This window comes from Argiope bruennichi, chromosome 1 (genome assembly GCF_947563725.1).
Source record: "Argiope bruennichi chromosome 1, qqArgBrue1.1, whole genome shotgun sequence".
Lineage (NCBI taxonomy): Eukaryota > Metazoa > Arthropoda > Arachnida > Araneae > Araneidae > Argiope > Argiope bruennichi.
In genome coordinates this window covers 67,188,355-67,212,701 of record NC_079151.1, presented here as the reverse complement: position 1 = coordinate 67,212,701, position 24,347 = coordinate 67,188,355, and the positions used below count along the sequence as shown (strand labels likewise).

At 24.6% G+C, this 24,347-nt stretch overlaps 2 protein-coding genes across 6 annotated transcripts in view; one reads left to right on the top strand and one right to left on the bottom strand.

The window, feature by feature from the left end:
• LOC129963452 (calcium-binding mitochondrial carrier protein SCaMC-2-A-like) overlaps positions 1-2,839 on the bottom strand; it is a 57,803-nt gene extending 54,964 nt beyond the window's left edge. Inside the window, exon 1 of the mRNA XM_056077832.1 lies at positions 2,512-2,839. Coding sequence (XP_055933807.1) covers positions 2,512-2,694 — 183 coding nt within the window. The 5' untranslated portion in view covers positions 2,695-2,839. The remainder of the gene's footprint in view (positions 1-2,511) is intronic.
• Positions 2,840-3,244: 405 nt separating this feature from the next.
• Positions 3,245-24,038, top strand: LOC129965582 (EEIG family member 2-like). 5 transcript variants are annotated; one of them, XM_056079638.1, is made up of 9 exons: positions 3,245-3,497; positions 4,020-4,238; positions 5,156-5,276; positions 7,044-7,234; positions 9,757-9,824; positions 15,179-15,350; positions 16,830-16,914; positions 17,143-17,251; positions 19,124-24,038. In XM_056079638.1, the coding sequence occupies exons 2-9, from the start codon at positions 4,093-4,095 to the stop codon at positions 19,234-19,236; spliced, it is 1,005 nt and encodes a 334-aa protein (XP_055935613.1). In that variant the 5' UTR covers positions 3,245-3,497; positions 4,020-4,092; the 3' UTR covers positions 19,237-24,038. The 5 variants fall into 5 exon arrangements, with proteins under 5 accessions (XP_055935613.1, XP_055935604.1, XP_055935597.1 ...); XM_056079629.1 differs by having other exon boundaries at positions 9,757-9,914; positions 15,179-15,293; XM_056079622.1 differs by having other exon boundaries at positions 9,757-9,914; positions 17,146-17,251.
• The last annotated feature ends 309 nt before the right edge of the window (positions 24,039-24,347 follow it).

Here is a 24,347-nt window from a genome sequence, read left to right as displayed (position 1 = left end):
TACAGTAAAAAAACACCAAAATTTAATTTAATTTTAAATTAATTAAGATTATTTAAAAAAAAAAAAACTCTTGAGGAGTTGCACATTTTACTCTCCAAAGTATATGTACACCAAATTTCATAACTCTAGGTAAAATTGTGTTTTTATTATAATAAGAGATTATTGGAAAAAAATTAAAGGAGAATGGAGCAAATAAATAATTAATAAAGTCACCTTCCTGAATTCAAATTCAATGTATTATAATTTTTTTGTCTGTTTTTCCCCTTTACTTTGAATTCATTTGTAACCTTAAATTCCATGCAACTGTAATCCTTCTGAACATCTTAGATTTCTTAAACTTTAAAAGTCCAAATTATCTTTTAACATTTCTCATGTTCAGCCTAAAAGAATATTATTCTTTTTAATATTTCTTAGAATTTCATGGACAAAATATTCTTGAAATTTTAAGGCTTTAATTACATATTAAATATCAACATATTTACTTTAAAGTGTCATTCTTGAAGCTTAATTTTTTTTTTACCTAATGAGTCATTTGATGAATTCAACTGGATTTAAACATAAGAGATGAAATAAAACTGTATGCTTGGAATTTTTTTTTTCAATTAAACTATTCCGAAACTGCTATTAAATAACGTTAAAAAAAACATTATACAATGAATCTAAATTTAATTAAGTTAGTAATAATCCTTATAAGAGATTCTTTTAAATTAATATATCTTGCTAATTTGAAGCTAAACCTTATGGAGAAAAATATTAAAAATAATATAGTGATCCTTTAAAAAATTAACTAATAAATATTTTTTGTATAAAATTTCTTCATAGATTTCTTATTATTAATCAATATATTGTTCACATATTTCTGCTTCTAATCGACATTTAATTTGGGCTTCAATTTAAATTTATGAAAACAAAATTATATTTCAATAGTAAAACATTAGATGAATAAAAGATGTTTTTCCTATTGATTCTTATTTTCTTCAAATACTTGCTCTATTATAAATTTAAAAGAAAATGGAATGGATGGAATAATAACATACAAAATATAGAAAACATATAATATTTTAAGAAAATTTAAAATAAGGGAAATGAGTATACTTAAAAGTTAAAATTCTGATTTCAATTTTCTTAAAATTATTATTTAAGTAAAAGACTTTTATAGTTACATATAATAATTAACAGTGAAAAAAAGGCTGCCATTCATTGAATCAAATGTAACTAATTAAAGAATTCAGAAAAGTATAATTAAATATATTTCTGAACTGAAATCTAACATGTGAATATATTAACAATAAAATGTATTTTAGAAGGACATTAATGCATTGGTTTAATCAAATTAGAATGGAATACATTTTCTCAATGCATTTGCTTTAACAACTATTTTCTTTCTGTTTATCCCTTAATATCCAAAGATTTTTTTAAAAGAATTAACAAGCTCATATTATTGAGAAAAAAACTCTTGTAATTCTATACATATAATTTAAGATCTGTTCAAAACTGTCAACAGTAAGTTAATAATTGCTGCATGGATACAGCATTAATTAATAATGAAATGGTATAATGAATTTACTTTATCAACCAAAGCTGCATATCAAACAAGTGATAGCCTAGAAATACACAAACAAAAAAGCTCCACCACCTGTTTTTTTTAAAAGTATTTTCAGGACAACTTAATTCTATTCATTAATTTGATTTCTAGAGGCTATGTATTCAAATTAAATTGTAATGTTCAATTAAATTTCTAGAATTTAATTTTAAGATTTTTTCTTGTTTTTAAAATTATTTATAGATTAAAGAAATCTAATCTCTTTTTGTAGTTGGCTGATTGATTCAGAAGTCAACAATTCTGGTGCACTTTGCATAAGAGTATATTTGAATTATATTAACAGTTTTATAACTGTTTTAATTACTTCTAATTTCATTTATAAATGAGTTACCAAAACAAACTGTCATGAAGGTGACCCTCAATTAGATGTCTTATTATTCTACTTTGTTATTTTATTTGTTTAAAAACTGCCAATGCAGACATTTAACTAAAATAAGTAAATAAAAATCTGTTTTTGAAAGTCAAGAGACATGAACGGGGATGAACTTTCATTGCCTACGGATCAACACTAGGTTTATTCCAGCCTTGCTATTTGTGGTGATTTTCTGTTCAAAAGTTCATTAATATTTATAAACTTAACCATAACAATTATTTTATATTTAATTTTTGCCATAAACAGTATATAAATCATCAATCATCGGACAAAATTCTTTATACCGTTCGATTAATCACAGTAACAGATCCAACTACAATCATATATGTAAAGCTCAAAACATAAATATAAACGACCACGCTTTAACAGAGAAACATCATGTAATTTTATATAGCAATAAATTGGAATAAATCATAAATGAATAAAATATGAAAATATTCTGAAATTGTTCGAGAATTAGTGCAGAAAATTAATATGAAAAAATTATTCAACACCTATTGAACACTTTTATACGGGTGAATCAAATTTAAAATACCTGAATACAGCCATCTGGAGTATATGGAATACCCATTTCTTTAAAAGCCACGACCAAATCTTCAGCGGTAATTTTGCCATCATTATTAACATCTAATTGTTTAAAAAGTGTAACTAGTCTTTGCTTCTCTATATCAGACAATTCTTCAAATTTAGAATAGTTATTTTGATTACCAACGGCCATTATGAAATATATATATATTACGTAACCTAGATAAAACTAAACATTATAATTTGATTTTAAATTATATTAAAAATTACATCAATACAGCTAAATATGTTTTCAAGTTCAATCAATGTGTAATAATCCAATCGGGTAAATAAAGTAGCGAATTTTGCAGTGAAACATGCGTTCAGGGATTTTGCGAGTTGAACTGTCTTCGTTAACATACAAGCGTTGGTGTAAATAAAAAGGGACTAAAAAGGTATTTATGTTGTACTCGTTTATATCTTTACTTTGGAAACATGATAATAACCTATTTTATGAATTTTATTAATTTTGCTTTATTGATTAATTAATTTGATTCTTTACATTAATTTTATTTTTTGAACACTCCATGAAGTTCTTCCTTTTGACTTTTATCAATAATTTTAATAATAATTAACGTATTTATAATTTTTAATTTCATATTTTTAATTAAAATTAATAATTTTATCATTTGTAGCACAAAATTTTTTTGAGCCTAGAGTTAAATAAACTGACATTATTCCGAAGAAGAAGATTAAAAGTATGCTGTTTATTAAACAGCTGCGTGTGTTTAATTTCGAAATTTGTTCAATAGTGTACAAATAACTTTGAAATATTTAATTAAAACATGTAAAATTACAATTTAGCGTTTTCTTCAAAAATAGCGTATTAGTTATTGTTTTTATAAACTTCTGTATTATTTTTGTATCGTTACACCCAAATCGTAGATCTGGCAGAAATGTGTAGGCTTCAGGAATTTCGGATTTATCCGTAACTTTCCTGGTAAAAAGTAAGGAAAGGTATGTTTATTCAAGCAATTATCTTTATACTTTCGTTTCGATAATATTTTTTTGCGAATTGTTTTTACCGCTAGTGACTGAAATGTCTTTCCTCATCGGGTGTGGCATTACATCTTATCAGCTGTTATGAATTGACAGTTTTAACTTAAGTGACTTATTAAATACAATTTTTAATTAAATTCATTGCGCTATTCACTGCTGGTAATGGAATTTTCTTCTTTAGCATTTTATTGACGTAGTATTCTAATGAATCCTTTTTATTCAATAAAACTAAAAAAATAATTGTATTTTTTATATATTTATGATATTTAATTAATAGTCGTATATAAGTTTCATTGAATAATGGCTGATCAGTCTGATATTTTATGTGTTTTTATTTTTTCACAGACTTATCAAGTAGTCATATTTTCGTAGTGGAAAATTTATATTTTAAAAAGATTTTATTAAGTCAGTGTGATTTTCATCTTGAACAGTGTTTCATAATATTAATGTGTGTTTAGAATAATATATTTTAATTTTTAGGTGCATTATTAAGTATAAAAACAAGATTTGTTGAAAATGCATCATTAATCCTGAAGGGAAGTCCTAAGTAAAAATGTCTTTTATAATGAAAAAGAAGAAATACAAGTTTAAAGTAGATTTAGTTCTTCAAGAATTGACAGCTGTTTCATTTGTAAATGGCATACTTTTTGCAAAAATACGGTTAGTTGATGGAGGCACATTTACTGAAACATCTCAAAGGTTAGTTTTAATTTTATTACCAGAAATTCTCTCTATTTCTAAAATTATTTTTATAAGCATTTTTTAAGTAGTAATTTATAACCTATTAGAGATACTTCTTTTTCATTTTTATGTTATCTTTCTGTTTGAAAACTTAAGTTCAAGTTTTCTAGAATCTATTCAGTATAATATTTTATTTCTGTTGATTTACTTTTAGAAGAGTTGCCACATTTAATTGTTGCAGTTGTACTGTCTAAACTGATAATTATACAAAAAGTAAAATAATTTGTTTATTAATTTTTTTTAAAAATTGTCTTTTAACAATTTATTTGCATTTTTAAAATTTTATATCCCATGTTTGTTTTCTCTATTAAATTTCTAACTAAATTTCCCATTTTTATTTTTATCTACTTAATGCAAATTCATATTATACTGAAAAGAAATTTGGTATTCTTACATGATTAATGTGTGTTTAATATAATTATTAAAATTTTATATATCATATTTTTTCTTACCATTGTTTAGAGAAATAATTTTATTAATCATTAATATGTTATATTGAGAAATTAGCTTAAATTGAAAATTTTTGTAAATAAATTCGTTAGAATTTTTTATTGCTGAAAATGTGTTATCCTCAGAAGATATTAGTTGTTTGTTTGCATGTTTAATTTTGTTCTTATAGTTAAATGTCAATTTATATTACTGAAAATTGTAATCATTCTATGTTGAATTTATAATATTTTATTGTCTCTTAATAAAATTAGTGTATCTAAGATCAGTATTGACTGAATTGTGAATTACAATCTGTGGCAACAAATTCAGAAAAATTGAGAATGAATAGTTTTGCATAGTATTGCATTTATAGATATCAAATGTGAAAAATTTCTGGCCTATTAATTAATTTATTTATTTACGTTTTATGTAATTTTTTCTTACAGAGAGGAAGTAAAAAATAATTGTGTAAAATGGAATAGAAAATTCCAATTTGGCTGTAAAATGACAGCAAATGCATCTACTGGTGTCTTGGAACCATGCATGTGTAGAATTTCTGTGAGAAAAGTGAGTAGTTTTTGAATGTCATTTTAACTTATTCTCGGATTGTATTTTCATTTTGTCCAACATGATAATTTAAATATATATATTATTTAAATAAATAAAAAAAATTTCACAAAATTTAATCTTAAATTTTTAATTTAAAAATATGAATTCTTGTGTAAAATTTTTATGTGAAGAGAAAGAAAGATATTTTGCTTTTGTGTATGTAAGAGAGAAAATAAAACTTTCATTAATTGAGCAGGAAAGGAGTATCTCTTTAAATTATATTCTTGACTTCTTATAAACTTATTCTTCATAATTTAATAAAATATTCATTTTTAAGTAGCTTTTAAAAATTCATTATCTTATCTAGTACTAAAGCAACATTGTCAACAAGAAGGAAAGCAAGAAAAATAATACTTGTGGATGTATAGAGGTTTGTTTGCCGGCATATGCTATAGAATAAATAGTATTTTTGAATTTACTTAAAACTTATTTATAAAATCTAGCTGAGTAAGCATTTGTTTTAACCCTATGATTTTCTTGCAGGAGTATGGAAAAGCCACTATCTTATGCAATTGTGAAAGTGGAAATTCATGTAATTAAAAAATAATTTGTTTGAAAGATACACATAATATAAATTTATTAAATATATTTGTAGCCAATTTATAATTCTTTAAAATAATTTATAATCTTTTTTTAATTATTTGAATTCAAACTTTGTTTTAACTTCTGAGTTGTGTGGGTTTCCGACTTCCCTATATCTCTAAAGGTCTAATTTCTGGAAATTTTAGCTGTCCAAAATTTAACTGCATTATCATATGAAAATCTCTTATTAAAACAGATGCTTACTCAGAAGATTTGTCTCTTGTACATTGCTGAAGGGAGTATGTCACTCTGACACCTGAACACAGCATTTAAAAGTTACAAAATGATGAATGTTTTAGCATATAATAAACAAAAGGAATAAAATGATTAAAAAATGCTTCACTTCTGCTCATTTTTAAAAAGATTTCAGACAAATATTTATCATAAACAAAGCTAAAACAAATGTTTTCTGCATTGATGCATTCATATTGCTGGTGCAAGGAATACTCTTTGATTAAAAAAATTTTATTTTCAAAGCTATCTTTATAAGTAAACTGTTTAAATTTTCAAGCTTTAACATTCTAAAAGCCTTTTTTTAAAAATTTAATTATTTTCACTTAAGTGCTTTATTCTTTTTTATAGTTAAAAACAGTTTGTAGTTGCCTTAAAATTTTAATGCTTAAATAGGTTTTATAATATATATATATATAATATGTCATATTTTAAAATCTTAATTTCAACCTTAATTAATTTCTAAAATTTTATCTTTATTTTGCCCATATCAAAGTCATTCTAAAATGTTCTCTTATTTCCTGATCCCATAATATATTAGCACTGTGAAAATATTTTCCCTATCAATATCTCATGTTATATAAGACGAGGGATAATTTATTTCTTGCTTCTTATCTCTCCTCTCTTACCTAATCTGTTGCTGTGAGCGGACTTGCTTTGTCCGTACCTCTTGTAGATAAATTATAACGTCCTAGGATGGAATAAAGCGAATTTAAAAATCGAAAGTCTCTTCACTGTCTTTCGAAACTTTCTTTTGTTTTTAAAAAATTACATGCTTACATTCATATGTGTGTGTGTGTATGTGTATATATATATATATACTTTTGAAACTTTTAAATTGCTATGTTTAACTTATTTTTAAATGCTGATTTTTTTTAGTATTCTTAAATGTTATTCAAATTTCATATTTAGGAAGTTAGAGGAGGTAGATCTTTTGAAAAACTGGGTTTTGCTAATTTGAATCTTGCTGAATTTGCTGGTGCTGGACTTACACCACGAAGATACCTGCTGGAAGGGTATGATTCAAAGCACAGGCAAGATAATTCCATGCTGCAAATTACTATTGAAATGTTTTTATTGGCTGGCGATCCTTGTTTCAAAACGTATGTTTGACAAATCTGTACTGTTTCCATTTTTTCTTATTTATTTTATTTTTATTCTTTTATAAATATTCAGTTCGTAAATCAAAATCATATGAAAAGGCTTACATTTGATATTCTTTCAACCGGCTTTTATTATTATTATTATTCACCTTGCTGTCAAAAATAAAGTGTCATATGTTGGTAACAGGGATAAAGAGTTAAGATTTATTTTTATAAAATTTAAAATATTTGCCATCAAATTCAAAAATTTTCTCTTCCTGAAACTGACACATATTAAATGACAATTTTTATAAATAATTAATACAATATGTTTTATTTAAATCAGATTTTATTAGAATGTAATTTTGATCGTGTTCATATTAATCTTAGAATATATAAAAAGCAGTATGAACATATAAGAAAGATTAAGGATTTTTTCAAATGTATCAAAAATTATTTTGAATTACTCTTTAGTATAAAAGATTTAAATTTTTATTCATTTCTTTTTTTGCACTAAGTAATAGAATACTTGACAAATTAAGCAGATCCTCTCAATGTTTTGTTGTTGTTGTTTTGTGCTGCATTCAGCACATCTCTTCTAATAGATTTTTTTTTTTTTTTTTTTTGGGTTGATATGTTAAAAATAGTTTTTTTGGTAAATATCTTGTAAATATCCAAGATACTTCAATAATGTGATTAACAGAATAAAGCATCATGCTTTTAAAATGTCCTCTCTTCATTAAATGGCTCAGAAATAAAACTACTATGCATTAAATAGTTTGTTATAAAAGGTGTGGGAAATAAACCAACATGTCTTAAGAAGTCAATTGATTACTTTGAAATCTCAAACTAAAAATGTATTTAAAAAAGATAATGTAACTGAAATAAAATATGTTAATAACTGTTATATGTTTAGTTATATAACATATAACTAAAATATGTTAATACAATTAAAATAAATCAATGCTACAAACATTATTGCTCAAAATTACATTTCAAATGAAATTTAATTTTTTATTGGTACAATTAAATCTTGAAATATCTCTGAATCTTTCTCTGATAATCTTACATATAATGGCATCCATTGTAGATTTGAATTCAAAAAGAGGATGATATCTAATTTTCCATGCCAGTGATGATGCCCATTCATTTGAAAATGATTGGTTCATTTTTGATGGGCATTTTCTAATTTGCATGAAAGTGATTGTCATCCATTTCGACAGTCAAAAACAGGTTTTTGCAATGCAAAACTAAAGCTTGCTCTTCCTCACCCTTTGTAATTTCCTTGTTGTGCTAAGACTATTGTGATGATTTAGCCATTCAGATTATTGTCATCTAATGGCACATACTGAGGAGAGTCATTAATTAATGGAAGGACTGTAGTTTGAAATCATTCTTCAAAAAAATCCAAAAGTAATTGATTTATTGAAACAAATTTGTTTCCATCATTTAATTCAGCGGAGTATAGTGGAATTAGAAATAGTTACTCAGAAAAATATTAATTTGCTCTGATTTATAATAATGCCGAACTGAAATTTTTGTAACAAAATTCTGTATATTAATAATAATATATTTAATAACTTTTAGATGAACTATTTTTAGAAAATATTGTTAGAAATTAAACTATTTGTGATGTAACACTTAAATTTTTTTCTCCATTTAAATACCGTTTATACAACTCTTAATGTGGTACATAACAAAAAGTTTCTTGTAAATATTTGTTTAACTGTCTATATTTAAATTAGTAGAGAAATAATATCCTGAATATTTAATTTACAAAATACCACTTTTTGAGGAATTTTCTTCCTTTCTTATCTATTTTCATGTAAAATAAAGCAAGCTTTAATAGCTGTTTGGATTATTAAATTACTATATTTCATGATTGTGTTGTTTATATCAGTAATTTCACATTTGAATGAATTGAAGCCCAAAATAAACAGTTCTGATTATTTTAAAATATATATATTTCAATAATGCAAATTGTAACTGTGATCTGGTGACAAATTATTGTTCTGGTCATTTTTGTCAATTTAAATTCATTCCTTTCTCTGAATTCTTTTATTGTAAATTCATTTACAAATGCGAGTTTTGTGTAATATCTTTTTGATAAGGCATAAATTTCTTGTAAACATGCTATAAATACTGTCATATCTGTAAATTTGCCCCTTTTCTACTGGATAAGGATGCAAGCCTATAAATAGTAAAATTACAAATATAGTTTTATAATATCTTAACTCTTTGGTTTATGATTTTATTAAGGAAATTAATTTTTTTAATAAAAGATTAATCATCTGAATTTTAGAAAACTGAATGCAATGCTTACAGGTGTTTTTGAATTTTTTATTTTTTTATCTGTGAAGTAGTTTAAAGATCTTATATGCATACATTATAAAGTATATTTTAAGAATAATTTTCTGAAATATTTTTTTTTAAAAATACAACCAGTCACTTGAAAAAAATCTGTATGGTTAATATAATTTTTGAAAACATATTGTATTAGTAGATTCTGTGTTTTCTAATAATGCTTTTTGTTGTTATTATAGGCCTACTATTCGAACACCTGCTGGTCTGGGAGACAAACCTGACAACCAGTTGCCTGCAGATAAAAAAGGTGAAGATTACAGTGGGGATAGCTTAGCTAGCAGTAGCAGTGGCTTTGGTAGCCTACCACGAAAACAAAGGCCAAATTTACTCTGCTCAGGTCTGTTTATTTTCCATGAAAATGAATGTGCACACTTTTTACTTGTCGCTGCTGCTGCTTTCACTGCTGCTATCCCTAGCATTTAATTTATTATTTTTGTTTTGTTTATTCTCCTATATATTAATGTTTTGATATATTCCCATTTGAATTACTTAGAATCCTTTTTAATTTTAACTGCAATGAATGAAATTGCTTAGTGTGTATGCATGTATTATCAGTTCATTTAGTGTGTGTTTTCCTTGTTTATATTTGCTTTTATTTATCCTTGATATTTACCCTCTTTCAAAGGGAACATTAATGACTTTCACTAAAAAGATGTGCTGTGCATGTTGTAATGCTTTTGCCATAAAATTGCCAGTGTTGTGTTATGTGTGTTGGCAGGCAATTATTACAAAATAAAATTGATGTTTGCAATTTGTTGACTGAGATTTTTTTGGGGAGCACAGTTTACAGAGTATAGTCTTGGGCCAAATTTTAATTCATGTAGAAGGTATAAATCTTTTTCCAGTTTCTATATTGTATTGGATACTTTGTATCATCTCTCTACAGTTAAATTAAGCTATTTTGACCCATGCATCTGTAAATCTTTTGTCAATGCAAGTGGTTAACATGCTTTTTATTTCATCACTAGAGACATGTCATTAAGAAAATTGACTTTTTATAATTATGTTAAATCATTAATGATTGGCATTTCATTTGAAGGGCAATTACATTAGCAAAATCAAACAATTCAATTGCTTTGTTTTAGATGTTAAAATATTTTCCTAAAACCCGAAATAATTTCAACTTTTATGTGCCACTCATTTATTAGATTCTAAAATCAAAGTGTTAGTTGAATATATATATATAGGAAATAATAGGGGGGGGGAATTGAAAGTACTTTATTTTATGGTAATATTTCTATAATTTAAAAATCATTTAATATTTTTCTACAAATGTTGTTATTAACTTTTTATTTCTTTTTTCAATTAACATCCTATCATCCTTTATTTATTTTTCTTCTTTTACCAAAATTATATTCTACAGCCAATGTTTTGAACTGTTAAAAAGTTTTATATCTTGTACAAATTAATTAGATAACTGTTACTTGACAGATTCTCAAACATTTCATGAAATAAAATATTAAAGTAAATTTTCTTGAAAAAATATATACTTCATAGTTTTCTGTTGTGATTTGAGAAATATGAAATTAAAGGTTCATAGAAACAATAAAAAACATTTAAATTTCAGTGAAATAATGAAAACTTTTTTTACAAATCATGCATTTTTGTTAAAGTCAAAATTAAAGAAAAATTGCTCTACAACCAAATTATTATCATATAAAAGATAAGATTTTTAAAATGTTTGAAAAATTATAATTGGTAATTGATGGAAAAGACCAAAATTTTGCCACCTTTTAATCAGAATTTCAAAAACTGCTCCGAAATAGCACATTTCCTTCTCTCCGAAATATAAATGTGTCAAATTGTGTAGCTTTAGGTCTAATAGCCTGTCCTGTATAATGTCAGCAGACTTATACATTTACTGTTTTATTAATTTATATGTGTATTGACTTGCATCAATAATTATATTATTGATGCAAGTCAAATAATAGTAATATTCTTTTTATATGGTTTATCATACAAAATATATTTGGTGTGTAGTTTTGAATTTTTAAAAATAAAAATAAATACTGTTTATTACATTCATATTATTTCAATGTAACATTCATCTATAATGAAATTAATTGTATAGTAGTTAGATTAATTTTAGAATAGTTTTTTATATAGTTGTGAAAAAGATAGAATGTAACCTTTTCCATTATTAACTGCCTGTTTTAATTATTTTATTAAGCACTCCATATCAGAAATTGTAATTTTTAAAAAGATTGAATTATTTAAGTCCTTTGAATGTCAATATTTATATATAAAATTTAAATCAGTGACTTCTTGCCTTTATTTCTTTTTTCAATTGTATGAAATCCCTCTCCATTGCAATTTAATATTTTTGGTTGTCTGCACTTGTTATAATAATTCTTTAACTGTATTTTTTACATTATTGGCTGATAAAATTATTTTTTATTCTTCAATTTCCTCAGTGTGAATTGAAAATAGGGTCATCAAATTTTTTATATTAGCTTATTAAATTATTTAGCACTTTAGGTATTTAACTAATATTCATGAAAGTATTGGTCCATTTAGATTTATGTTATAAAAGAAATGAATAAACGGCATTCATCTTTTAGAATCAAAAAAGGTTAAATGTTATCTTCTACAGTTATTATTTCCTCTTTTTACATAGAATATTGTTCAAAATGTCAATCATTCAAATTTTGACAATCAAGGATATAAACTTGAATTCAGTTTCTTTGTACTTCTTATTATTTTAATATTCTGCAATTAAGTTATATTTTTCCTTTAATTTTTTATGGAATTAAATATTTCCTTGAAGAAAAATTTTCTGTAATGACTAAAGTAGCTGTTTGAAGGACAATAATTGTGCGTATAATGGTCTTAAGTTGTTTTGTTATCTGTCTTATCTTTTGATAAATTTCTGGAAATATTTTTAAGGTGCTTTCTCAGATATTTCTTTTTTTTCCCCTTACTTTTTGTTGCAGTAGGGTTTTTTTTTTGGGGAGGGGAGGGTATACTCCAGGCTTTGTATTTATGTAATTCATTTTGCTAATTTTCTATCTGGATTCAAAGGCATAACATTTTTTATATATTCAATACAGTTTGTGAAATAGGGCATTTTAAAATAATATTCTCACAACATGAAAGCATAAGTGTATGAAAATTTGTTATGTGTGGAGCATTTTAAACCAAAATTAAAACATTCTAAGTATTGCTTTCATACTTGTTTGATTAGTCAATTAACTTTATATTCCTCCATAAGGTTGCAGACTTAAAAAGTCTTGAGTGAGAGCATGGCAATAACTGTTGTAGATATGCATTATTTTAATAATCCATTTTTTTAATAGTTTTGAAATTATATGAATTTTTTTTCCAATTTTACAAAACATAAATTTTTAATGGCAGTTTGTGTGAGATGGGGAAAAAAATTTAAATAACCCTCTAAGAAATGCTGAAAAAAGACCCCTAACCAAGACAAATTCTGTAATTGATATTTTTGTTCTGAAATTAATATTGGTGTTATAGAATAATTATATGAAAAATAAGTACATGCAAGACTTATATTTTGAAAGTACATTTCTAAAACTTTGTCTCTTCAAGCAGTATGATATTATGAACTTTTATTTAATACTGTTTAGCATGAGTTTGTTCAAAAAGGTATTATTTCTAATTTTAATAACATATATTGTTTTTAAAAGTTGCTTTCATTAATTTATTTTGCACTGCATGAGTTTTTTGTTTGTTTGCTTGCTTTTCTTATTTACTGTCTGTTTAAAGATTTAGTTGAAAATTTTTAAGGTAGTTACCATCTGTTTGGATCATATTTGATACATTAACATAAGGCTTCATTTCTGAGACATTGATTTAAAAATGTATAAAGATAGTTAAAATGCATTATAAGTTTTGTTGAATATAATAGCTATGATATATTGAATATGTCAAAATTGGTATTCTTTAAATAGTAGAAATTGTACCAAATACTACGAATGTGGTGTATTTTGCATAGCATCTCATCCATTTGCTATCCTGTTCAACGCATAAAAACCAAAAGTTAAGAGTCACGTGTAAAATATGTATACACATTTTGCAATAAATAAATGATATCATAATGTATATCTATTCTTTTCTAAACATCTACTGATAACATAATTTTAACTTGTTTTTGTTAAAAGTAATTATAATATACATATATATATATATATTATAATTACTTTAATTAATGTAGTAGTTAGCCATATTGATTTTTTTTGAATATGTAGCACAAATTACTTATGTTGATACTAAAATCAGGACTGTTTGTTATTCTTTCTTTTTTAATATGCTAAAATGTTTGTCTTTCATACCACTGCAATTCTTTTAATCTATTTTTTAACCTATCATTAAGAGAGTGTTTGTCTTTTCCCTTCAGAGAAGAAAACTGTGTAAACTGCTATACAAAACTGCATTTATCAACTTTATTGAATAGTCTAGTTCTAACTGAATAAGATGATATCCCTGAACCACGTCAGAAGACCATCCATGACATTAACATCTTCATTAATCTCATTAACCATTTTTTTTTAATTCTTATTGAGATAAGTTTAAATTAGATGATGTAAAATTTTGCTGAAGTTTATTGAAAATCAAACTGAACAAATAAGATATAGATTATAAAACATCTGTTGTAACATTTATTACAGAAATTGAAAGATATTTTGGCTCTGTAAAACAAATAAAGATTTAATTTCATTTTTATCAAATGACAATTCTAAATCATTTTTTATTGCAGAACTTTGTAACATGGTTTTAGATTGAAATGAAATGCTACTTTTGAAATCTTAGAGCCAAGATCGTTCTTATATGATTGATGCTTATTATCCTATTATTAGGTTTAACTTCTCGTAATTTGCAAAATGAGTGGTTAATTTTTAGGCTTTTTTTTTTTTTTTTTTTTTTTTTTTTTAAGCCTTCCAATAAAAAAATAGTTTAATCTGCAAATAATTTACAAGTTTTTTTCTTCATCTCAAAATGGTTATTGTGAACTATTTCATTGGTGCATAATCAAATAAATTTGATTATTACAAATACTATGTGTTGAATAAAAGAGAAGAAAATTCTTGAAAGAGTTCTGCTTTAGACATTTTGAAAACAGAATTCTATAAAACTGTCTTGCCGTTTTTAAAGAATATGGGGGAAAACATTTTTTAATGTTTCTCTCAATTCGGCTGATGTGTTCAAGATTAGTTTGTCATGTATTATCTTTTAAAAGCATGTGTTATTTGTGTGTTTGAATTAATTGTTTATTTGATTTTGGAAATAGTGATTTTTATAGTTTTTGTTTTCTAGTTAATTATTAATCTCATTTTCATTGCTATACATCCATAATATCTTCTCAAAATTGATAAGCATTTCTAAGTCTTTATTTTTAGTTATATAATATTTTGCTAAATCCATTTGAAAAATTTTTTACTAAATTGACAAAGATAATGAAAAATAAATCTTTATAAAATATTTCTTCAATTTTCTTTAGCTGATTGCATAAAATGTTCATGGATGCTTCTTTATGTTTGACATTTTTGGGTTGTTTCCATCCTTTAAAGCTCTTTTGTGAGGAGAGAAGTTTCTACAGTACTGTGATATTTTGGCAATTTAAAACTGCTATTTTTATTTCAGATTTAGTAATGGGAACTACTGAAGAAAAAAGTAAAGAAGATGACAGTATTCCAGAATTTGAAAGAGGTCACTCACGAAACTCAAGCTATGCTAGCCAGCATTCAAAGGCATCTGGGTACGGTAGTTTAGCTTCACATTCTCGACAAAGTAGTGCCGAATCTGGTCATCATAGGTCAGTAAAAAATGAAATGAATTATTTTCGAAGGCACTATAATTATCATATTTTATTCTGCTAATTAAACGGTAAATATATATTCTTAAAAAATATTTACCATTTTTCTTGAATAAATGCTTTTTAACTTTTTTTTTTATTTATTTACATTCAATTTTGATAAACTGTTTTCTTACTTAAAGAAAAATATATTGCTCTTAAAAATAGGGTTTTAATTTCATACTTTCATAGATATAAATAGGACACAAATTATTTGTAACATGTGGCTAAAAGAAAAGGTGTTATTTTCTTTTAAAAATAATTTATTTGGCTATTTACAAAAATGGTTTGGTCATTAAGAAAATTTGAAGAACTAATTTTTTAAGTTTATCTCTAAATCATTTACATCATATGCCATGATTTCAGTCGCCCATATGATGCTTACTATTTGTGCCTTCTGAAATTAAAATATTTAAAAATAAAGTCAATAATTGGATTTTAAAATTAAATACTGAAAACTATTACTATCCATTACAAGGCATAATTTTAGACATATTTGATAAAACCATAATCTTTATTCACTCAATCAGTTATCTCCTTACAATATAGTAACATAAGTATTCAGATTTTATTTACTTTAGAATCATCATAGAATTCTCTGATTAATATATCTCATGTTGCAAAACAATACATTGCATGTAGAAACTTGGTACTGTGGAATTGTTAAGAATAATTTTGTTAGTGAGACCAATATCATTAGCTGTATTAAAGTAGTTTGAATATGTGTAACACAATTTATTTAATAGTAAAAATTCAAGAAAGAAATCTCTTTTCGTCATTCTCATTATATATATATATATATATATATATATATACAACAAAATTATGCTGAACTTTGTGATCATAGCAGTAGATTTTTAACAAAAATTCTTTAAATCTTCCTATGTTATAAATTTTTTTTATTGGTGAATAAATTTGATTCTTCCCATCTAATTTTAATTTTATCGCATATTTCCAAAGGAATTTGATTCAAAATTACCTTGATTAAAAGTGAAGTTAATATCATATTTTTGATAAGTTTATTCTCAAAAGAGATTTTAGTGAAACTTAAAACTGAATAGTTTAGAAATAATTCATGAATTTGTTATGTTTCATATGGTTTGTAGGTAATTTGAAATACTTATGTTTTTGGTTAGGTTTTTATTGATATTTGTTGATTAATTTTTATTTAAATTTGATTTCATCTGTTTCATGATTTGTAAAGAGTTTCCTTGTTCATTTTTATTAACAGTAAAATATTCAGAACTTCTGTTAATATATACTGGCTAAAGAATTTTTTTTTTAATGTAAAAATTGTGATATTTTGTTAATAGTTTTTAATGTTTTATTTATTTTGACTTAAAAAAGTTCTTTTATGATTAAAGCATAAAAAATTTTAAAAATTTAACTGAATTTTTATTTTATCATTTATTACAAAACTTTGCATTTTCTTTTGCTTAGGAATCCCAGTTCCAGTTCTACTTATGGAGAAATGTGTCTTTCAGGGTTACCTAAAAGCGTGGACAGAAAAAGACCTTCTTCTAAGGTGATTCTATGTTTTCAAAATGCTAGAAAATGTTTTTATTGTGAACTTTATCTGTTCATGTGTTATTCTTTCTTTTCTTTTCTTTTTTTTTAAAAAATCTTTATCATAAAAGAATGATTCATAAAAATAATTGTGTGTGTATGTGGGTGTGTTTGTCAGTCAGCTAATTCAAATTTTTAATATGAATCTGCTTTGGGTAATTTTGTAAATGTATTCACTTCTTTCCAGAAGCAGGCCACTGAGGAAGGTCGAATGGATTCTACTCGAGTGAGCGCCAAAGAAGTGATAAATGAAGTATTTGAAGCTACTAATTTAGAACCTGATGAATCATCTGAATGTGAGTCATTAATTTGTTATTTTTTATGAAAGAGTATTTAAAATAAATTATCTTTCAACTATTATTATATTTAAAAATAGTGTTCATATTTCAAGTATTAAGTTGAAAATTGCTGTGATAATTTAAAGTCATACAGATTTAATTAATATTCTATTAAGGAATGTGATAGATTGTAGAATTATTTCTTTTTATGCATTTTTCTTTAATTTGCCTTTTTTATGCATTTCTCTTTTTTTCTATTATAAACATTAGAGATGTATTATTTTAATAGCTTTACATTTGTTATTTTTATTATGAGCTTTCCTAATGGGTATCAAGTCCTATAACATCAAAGTGCCATCCAAAAGTAAATACCTTGATCAAATAACTTCTAATTCCATTTTGTCTCTGGCAAAGATATAATTTTACTTCCTGATTGATTCCTCATGTAAACATCAAATATAATATTAAAATCTTATGAATAGCTTTGTTGAAAATTATACTAAAAAATATTAACAAAAATTATCAAAATTCGGGAAAACAAAAGTGTACAACAATTGTGGTCATTGAAAAGACAAACTAAAAAATATTAATAAAATTCATTTTGCATAATTATATTTTTAAAAGGAAAATATACTCACATAATTTTTTATTTAATTGAAATTTCTGAAATAGCTGCACATTTTTATCCTCCAACGCATATTTTGTATCAAATTTCATACCTCTATGTCAAATATTTTGACCTGTAAACAGTTGACACATACGTATATTTCCTTCATTAGTTATAAATATGGAACAAATAAAATGACAATTCTGTGAAGAAAAAAAAGAAATGTTTTTTTTTTTAAATACAGGTTTGTTACTGCCAGTTTAAATAAAAAAATTATATTATCAAAATTACATTAGGCAGCATATACATATATATGCTTAATATTTTAAGTCATGTCTGTAATAAAAATATTCTAAAATAATATGTAATAATATTTTGCCTGTAAAAAAAAATCTCTAATATTAATAAATTAATAATTATTATTTCTTCTCTTTATTCTTTCTTTGCTTATTTAACTAAAAAGTAATTAACTGATTACTTTTTGCTTATGAAATTTTCTAATTGTCATATAAAATTATTCATACAATATAAAAGTAAAATTGCTGCAATTTATACAGAGCTATCTAATAGTTTTTAATTTAGATTGAAATTTAATATATGTAAATTTTTATTCACAACATTTTTTATAAAATAGTTTTTAATAATGTTTTTTAAAGTATGCTAATATATATGGCAGCATTAATGACTTTTTGCCATTTTATCTGCTAATATTTAATAGTTATAAATACTTGCATTAAAATCATCACTGGAATAAATATCACATTTATGCCTTTTAAAACAATTATTTACTTTTCATTAATACTTCAATTATTTGTGCCACTTAATAAAAAAGTAGAAAAAAGGAAGTTCAATTACAACCAGGTTTCTCTTTCAAATTCGTTATTTCTGTTACTGTACATAAGGTGTTGAAAATAATTTCTGAAGATAGTTATATTGATAAACACTCAGAAATTTACATGCTTTTTGTCCTACAAAAATAAGATTTGTAAAAAATGATATTGACTATATTCTAACAATAAGAATTAATAAACAATTTATTTGCTAATGCTAAGATAATGTTAAGCACTTCTAAAATTTTCTTAATATCTTACTTTTTTTTAACCAGATTGATGTTTTAAAAAAATATTTCCAAAATTTGCTCTGTATATAGATTGTTCAGAATATAATGTATATGTTAGAATTAATATAATATAACCAATTAAAGATTCTTTGAAATTTATTAGCTTTGTTGTGAAAAATATTCTTAATAGAGGAATAAAATATCCTTTTTCTTTTTCTTTTAGCCCCTGGTCTTGTACTGATTATTAAAAATGATGGTACACCAGCCTTAAGTTCTCATGAATTACCTGAATGTGGTGCTGGGCACTTCGACCAAATCATTCTTAGTCATAGGTAGCACTTAAGTTAACTTGTAAGCAGGTCTTGCTATGTTGATAATTCGAGATTACTTTTTATTGCAAATAGTTCTGTTTTAAGCTTCAATCTTTGCTTGAATAGTCATTTTATGATCAGAAGTTATAAGATTTGTAGAAATGTGAATTACAGATGCTTACCATTGGTCTTTTGTTAAGCATAGTTAAATCGATTTATCTTAAAAGATTATTATTTGCTTTTTGTGTCATACTAATTGCTTTGTAATTCTGATTCTTCAAATATTTATTTCATGTGTAGAATTAGCATATGTGGAAGTTTATTTTGTGCTGGACATATTTCTGTTGTAACTAGCCAAAACTTGAACAAATTTGCCAATGAAGGATTACATGTATTTTTTCATTTGTGCTCATTTTTTAATCCCTTTTCTCAGAAGATCATCGTCTCTTCATATGAATTGTATATTCAAAAGACAATAAAAAATTCTCCTTTTTTTTTTTTTTTTTTTTTTTTTTTTTACCTGCTTAGAAAGAGTGTGTAGAATGCATGTAACCTAATATTCATCCCTTATTCCTGTTTTATATGTTCCTTTTCTTTGTGACATGTAAAATTTTTAGCAATATTTTGGAAAGTTGGGTTTTTAAAGAGCTTAAATTTTTGTGCTCATTGTATAAAAAGATAGTCTTCTGAGCTTTAAGTAAGTACTAATTCTCAGCGATTGTATTTAAAGATTTATCAGTATTTGTTGAATGTTTTTATAGAATTTTTATTGGCTATCATCGTCTTTTTTTTATGTATTTATTATTTGAATGGATTTATGTATGGCTTTTGTCTGAACTATTTTTGTCTATCAAAATCTCATTTTGGAACAGAAGAAATCCTTAGATCTTAAACATCCATACTGCAAATTCTTTTTTTAACAAGGTAATAATTTCATTATTTGGAAATTTCTTGAAATGTTAATGAATGAAATTTCATTAAATGTCATGTTAATGAAATTATCTGAAAAATAATTCTGAATCAGTTGAATATTTGTTTTTGTAACATTATATGAATGTTTTGTCAAAAATCTTTGTATAAGTGAATGAAATGTAGACAGCTTCATTCATATTAAGTTATTTGTATCATCTTGCATTCATCCAGAAAATGGCAATTGGATTGTTTCATTGTTATTTGGAGTTTATTGGTTTGTAATATTGTATTATTCTTTAAAACTATACCCTTCAACATTTAATGGTAAACTATTATTTTATTTTGGCAATTAAGCAGGAAACTTATAAACATTACTAAATATTAATGTATGAAGGAAGATAGTTTTAAAATTCCTACTGGTTTCTATTAAAATAAAATTTTTAATAACTTATATTTAAAAACATTGTGAAGTGACCCTCTCCTCTCATTATATTTGTAGCATTGTAGGAAAAATTAAAGTAGCTTTAGATGCTTTAATTGTGTTCTATAAATCATTTCTTGTCTTTTCCAAGAAATGATTTGTGTTGCAGCTAAAAACATTCAATCTTTTGGATTCTTTACATTTTTAGTGAATTTTGTACAACGCTGGTGTATGTTTCAGAAATGTAAATAATTATGAATCTTTTAGGTAGTATTAACCCCCTCCTTGCATTTTACTAGAAAGATTTTTACATATATTTGCACTATTTTGTCCATTCATGAACATTTTAAGTTGTTTCGAAGGTCTTGATTGAAAATTAGATGCCGATGTTGAATAATTTATAAAAGTATTTATTTTCCCTTATTAAATTTTTAAAAAATGGATATTTCTTATCCTTCAATTTTATTCAATGGTGAATTTAATTTGATTTCATTTGTTTATGTTGTGAAATTGTGTTGTTTCTTTTGGTGTACTTTAATTCGAAGCATGCGGTTTCTTACTGGATCCAATCATTTTTTGGTGTATTTCATTGTCCTACAATTCATTTGTTATGCAGTTGAATTGTGCAATCTTTTTATAGTGTTACTTTTAGAGAAGTAATGCATCTTAAATGATTGTAACAAACTCGTTCTCATTTTATGGGTGGAAAATGTATTGTATAATTTGGTAATTCACTTCCTTAGCTTGGATGCTGTGCACTAATTTTTCTCCCCAACTTTTTTTAATTTTCAAGATCAAAAAATAATTCTAAAAGCAAATAGTAATTTTATATTTTGGAATGAGATCAGACTGATTGAGCAAGTCATAGATCGGAAAACTGTTTTATAGGAAAGTAAATAAACTTTTATAAAATTTTACTTGAAATTTATGTTTTGTAATAAGGAATATCCTTTATAATATACTGCTTTATTGTGTTAACATTGCATTTCTTAGTTACTTTTAAGTTTATTTTTTATTTCTAATTATTTCTTTAAGATAATTTTCTTTATAAAGAAATATAAAGTATTATTATTTTCATTTTGTCTAGTTCATAGCAGTGCTATCAATACATTTTTTTATATGTATACAATTATAATAAGATATTGAAAATGAAATAATATTTGATGCATGTATTTCCATTGAGCTATTTTTTTTTATGAAGTAAATTTGGAAAATAACTGCAATTTACAATATCAAACAAGTTTATTAATTTCATAGTTCAAAAGATGCATCTGACCATTTCTATACCTTCTAACTGAAAATAAATAAAAAGTTGTATTTTTATTAAATTATTTTTCACAGTTGAAAAATACTGCATCATGGAAGGTACTTTTAATAAATAGGGACTGTATTAATTCATATCTGTCGAGTGGAATTCTAATTAGCAATTGAAAATATCTGTTAAGTATTGTTGAATAATTACTGATTATCGTTTGCAATTATTTACATTTCAAAAAGTCTCATTCTTCTTGACAAAACAGCAACAAAGAACATAAATAATGCATATGAAAGCAATACATTTTTCTAATAAATAGAGCTTGTAAAATGTTATTTGTGCAAATTATAATGTATTCAGATTTTCAAAATTCTGTCAAATTTTTTCGTGAATAGTTTGCTGAAACTATTTTTAACAAAAAGCATTTACATAAATTAAGATACAATATTTCAGAGTTTTGGTGTAAAATTAAAATAAATCATTCTTTAATAATTTTTCTGTACAGAAAGTGAAAGTCAAAAACATCTGAAAAATGCACTTTAAGTAATGTATTTTTTTAAACATTAATTTTTTTCAATAGGGCTTTGTTTTGTTTTATCCCCCTCCCCTCCCCCACAATATAAATAAAAATTTTAAGGTATGTAAATTTTCAAATTGAATGCATATCAGAATTTTATTTGTTATTAGTGTAGACTTTCTAAAATATTTTTAAAGGAATGATTGTTAATGCAAATAAGTAACTGTCCTTACCACCCCCTTCCCAAGCTCTTCTGTTTCCCAAAATCAAGAAGTTAAGGAAAGCTCAGGGATTTGAAACATTTATGATACAAGCTATGAATCTTTTGAGAAAGAAAATACTAAGCACACACACAAAAAAAAGTGAAATCTTGAATTAATATGGTGCCCCCCTTTCCTGATTGGTATTAAATAAAAAGTTTATTTTCTTATTATCTGTTTATTTTCTTAATTATCTGTTTCAAATATTAACTATAACTTTTTGTAAATCTAACACAAATATAAGATTAATAAGGCAACTAAATGAAGATCTGTCTAAAAATTATTTTAGTTTGTTGAGATCCTGCTTTTATATGAATTTGAAACATTCTGTGTAACATATTAAGTCATTGCTTTTAGTATCGCATACTAAAAGCAAATTAGAATAAATCTTGATAAAATCGTCCATCATTTTGAGTGTCATTTTTAAACTTTTGTATATGCACCTTTTAAAACTTAGACTGTGTGCCATGATACATTTCTATTATGCTTCATGTAAAAGAATTTTGAAGAAAAACAATTTTTATACTGTAGATTATTTTGATTCATTCAAAGCAAATTTTTCATATTTTTTGTAACTGATTTTCTAAATGATTCATTTCAGTTTGCCAAATAATGTTTGTAAGACAGAAAATTCTATAATTGATTTGTTAATGAATAATAGAAAACTGGCTTTCAAGTGATTAGTTCATAATAGATGTATTACTAACAACGGTGCTTGAAAATATTCTGTAACTTCCATGTTTTTCATATTTTTATGCATACAGATTTTGAGTGTGTATTACAGAATTTTTTAAAAATGCTTGTATAGAAAAATGTGCAGTAGTGTAATTGTTTTTATACTAATATGTTATTAAATGTGTCCCAAGAAACCTTCCTCATAAATATGTAATATATACCTTCAGATAGTTTAGATAAAACTGGTTAGTTGATAGGTTATATATAAAGGCAAAAAAAAGAAGAAGAAACTGCCATATATGTGATGTAAAATAATTTCTTGTACCATTGCAATGCTGTTCTTGATTTTATTTGAACATAAGAGGTTTTAATCTTTAAAAAATTTATCATCCTGTTATTATGTTGCATAAATTGTAAAAATATATCATGCATGCAGATTGAAATGAGAATTTTAAAAATATATTTTTATCTTGTTCAGTATATATCATTTATGCATATCCTGAGAGCGAACAAAGTTATTACTGTTTCTTCTATGTTGTGTTTACTTGTTTTAATATTGGTCAATGATTGCACAAGTAATATCCATTTCATTTAACTAGAATTGTACAATTGTCTGTAGAAATATATAGTAATGTTGTTTCTAACATTAGTATGAAGTTATTTGAAATTGTGAATCTTTTAGTAAAGCTGACTTACATTTATTTTCTGTTAAACTGATTGTATTAAGTTATCATTTTCTTTTTAAAAAAAGGCACGAAATTATTGCATAAAAATGTTTGAATTTGGATGTTTCATTTTTTTTTTTTTTTATTTCAATTTCACAAATGTATCACAAGAAATATTACTCTACTTCAGAAAAATTAAGAATCAGTTACATTTAAATTTAACTTATATGTTTCTCTGTCAGAAAAAAAAATGTGAATTATATATTTAAAAAAAAAAAACTCATTACTGTTAACAAAAAACAAATATTTCTATTCCTTATTTATATAAATCTGAAACAAGATTTTAAAACCTTACCAACACCATCAACTAATTGCAGATTCTAAATTTTTTAATGTGGCAATTTATTAAACCTGATTATAGATATGATTTA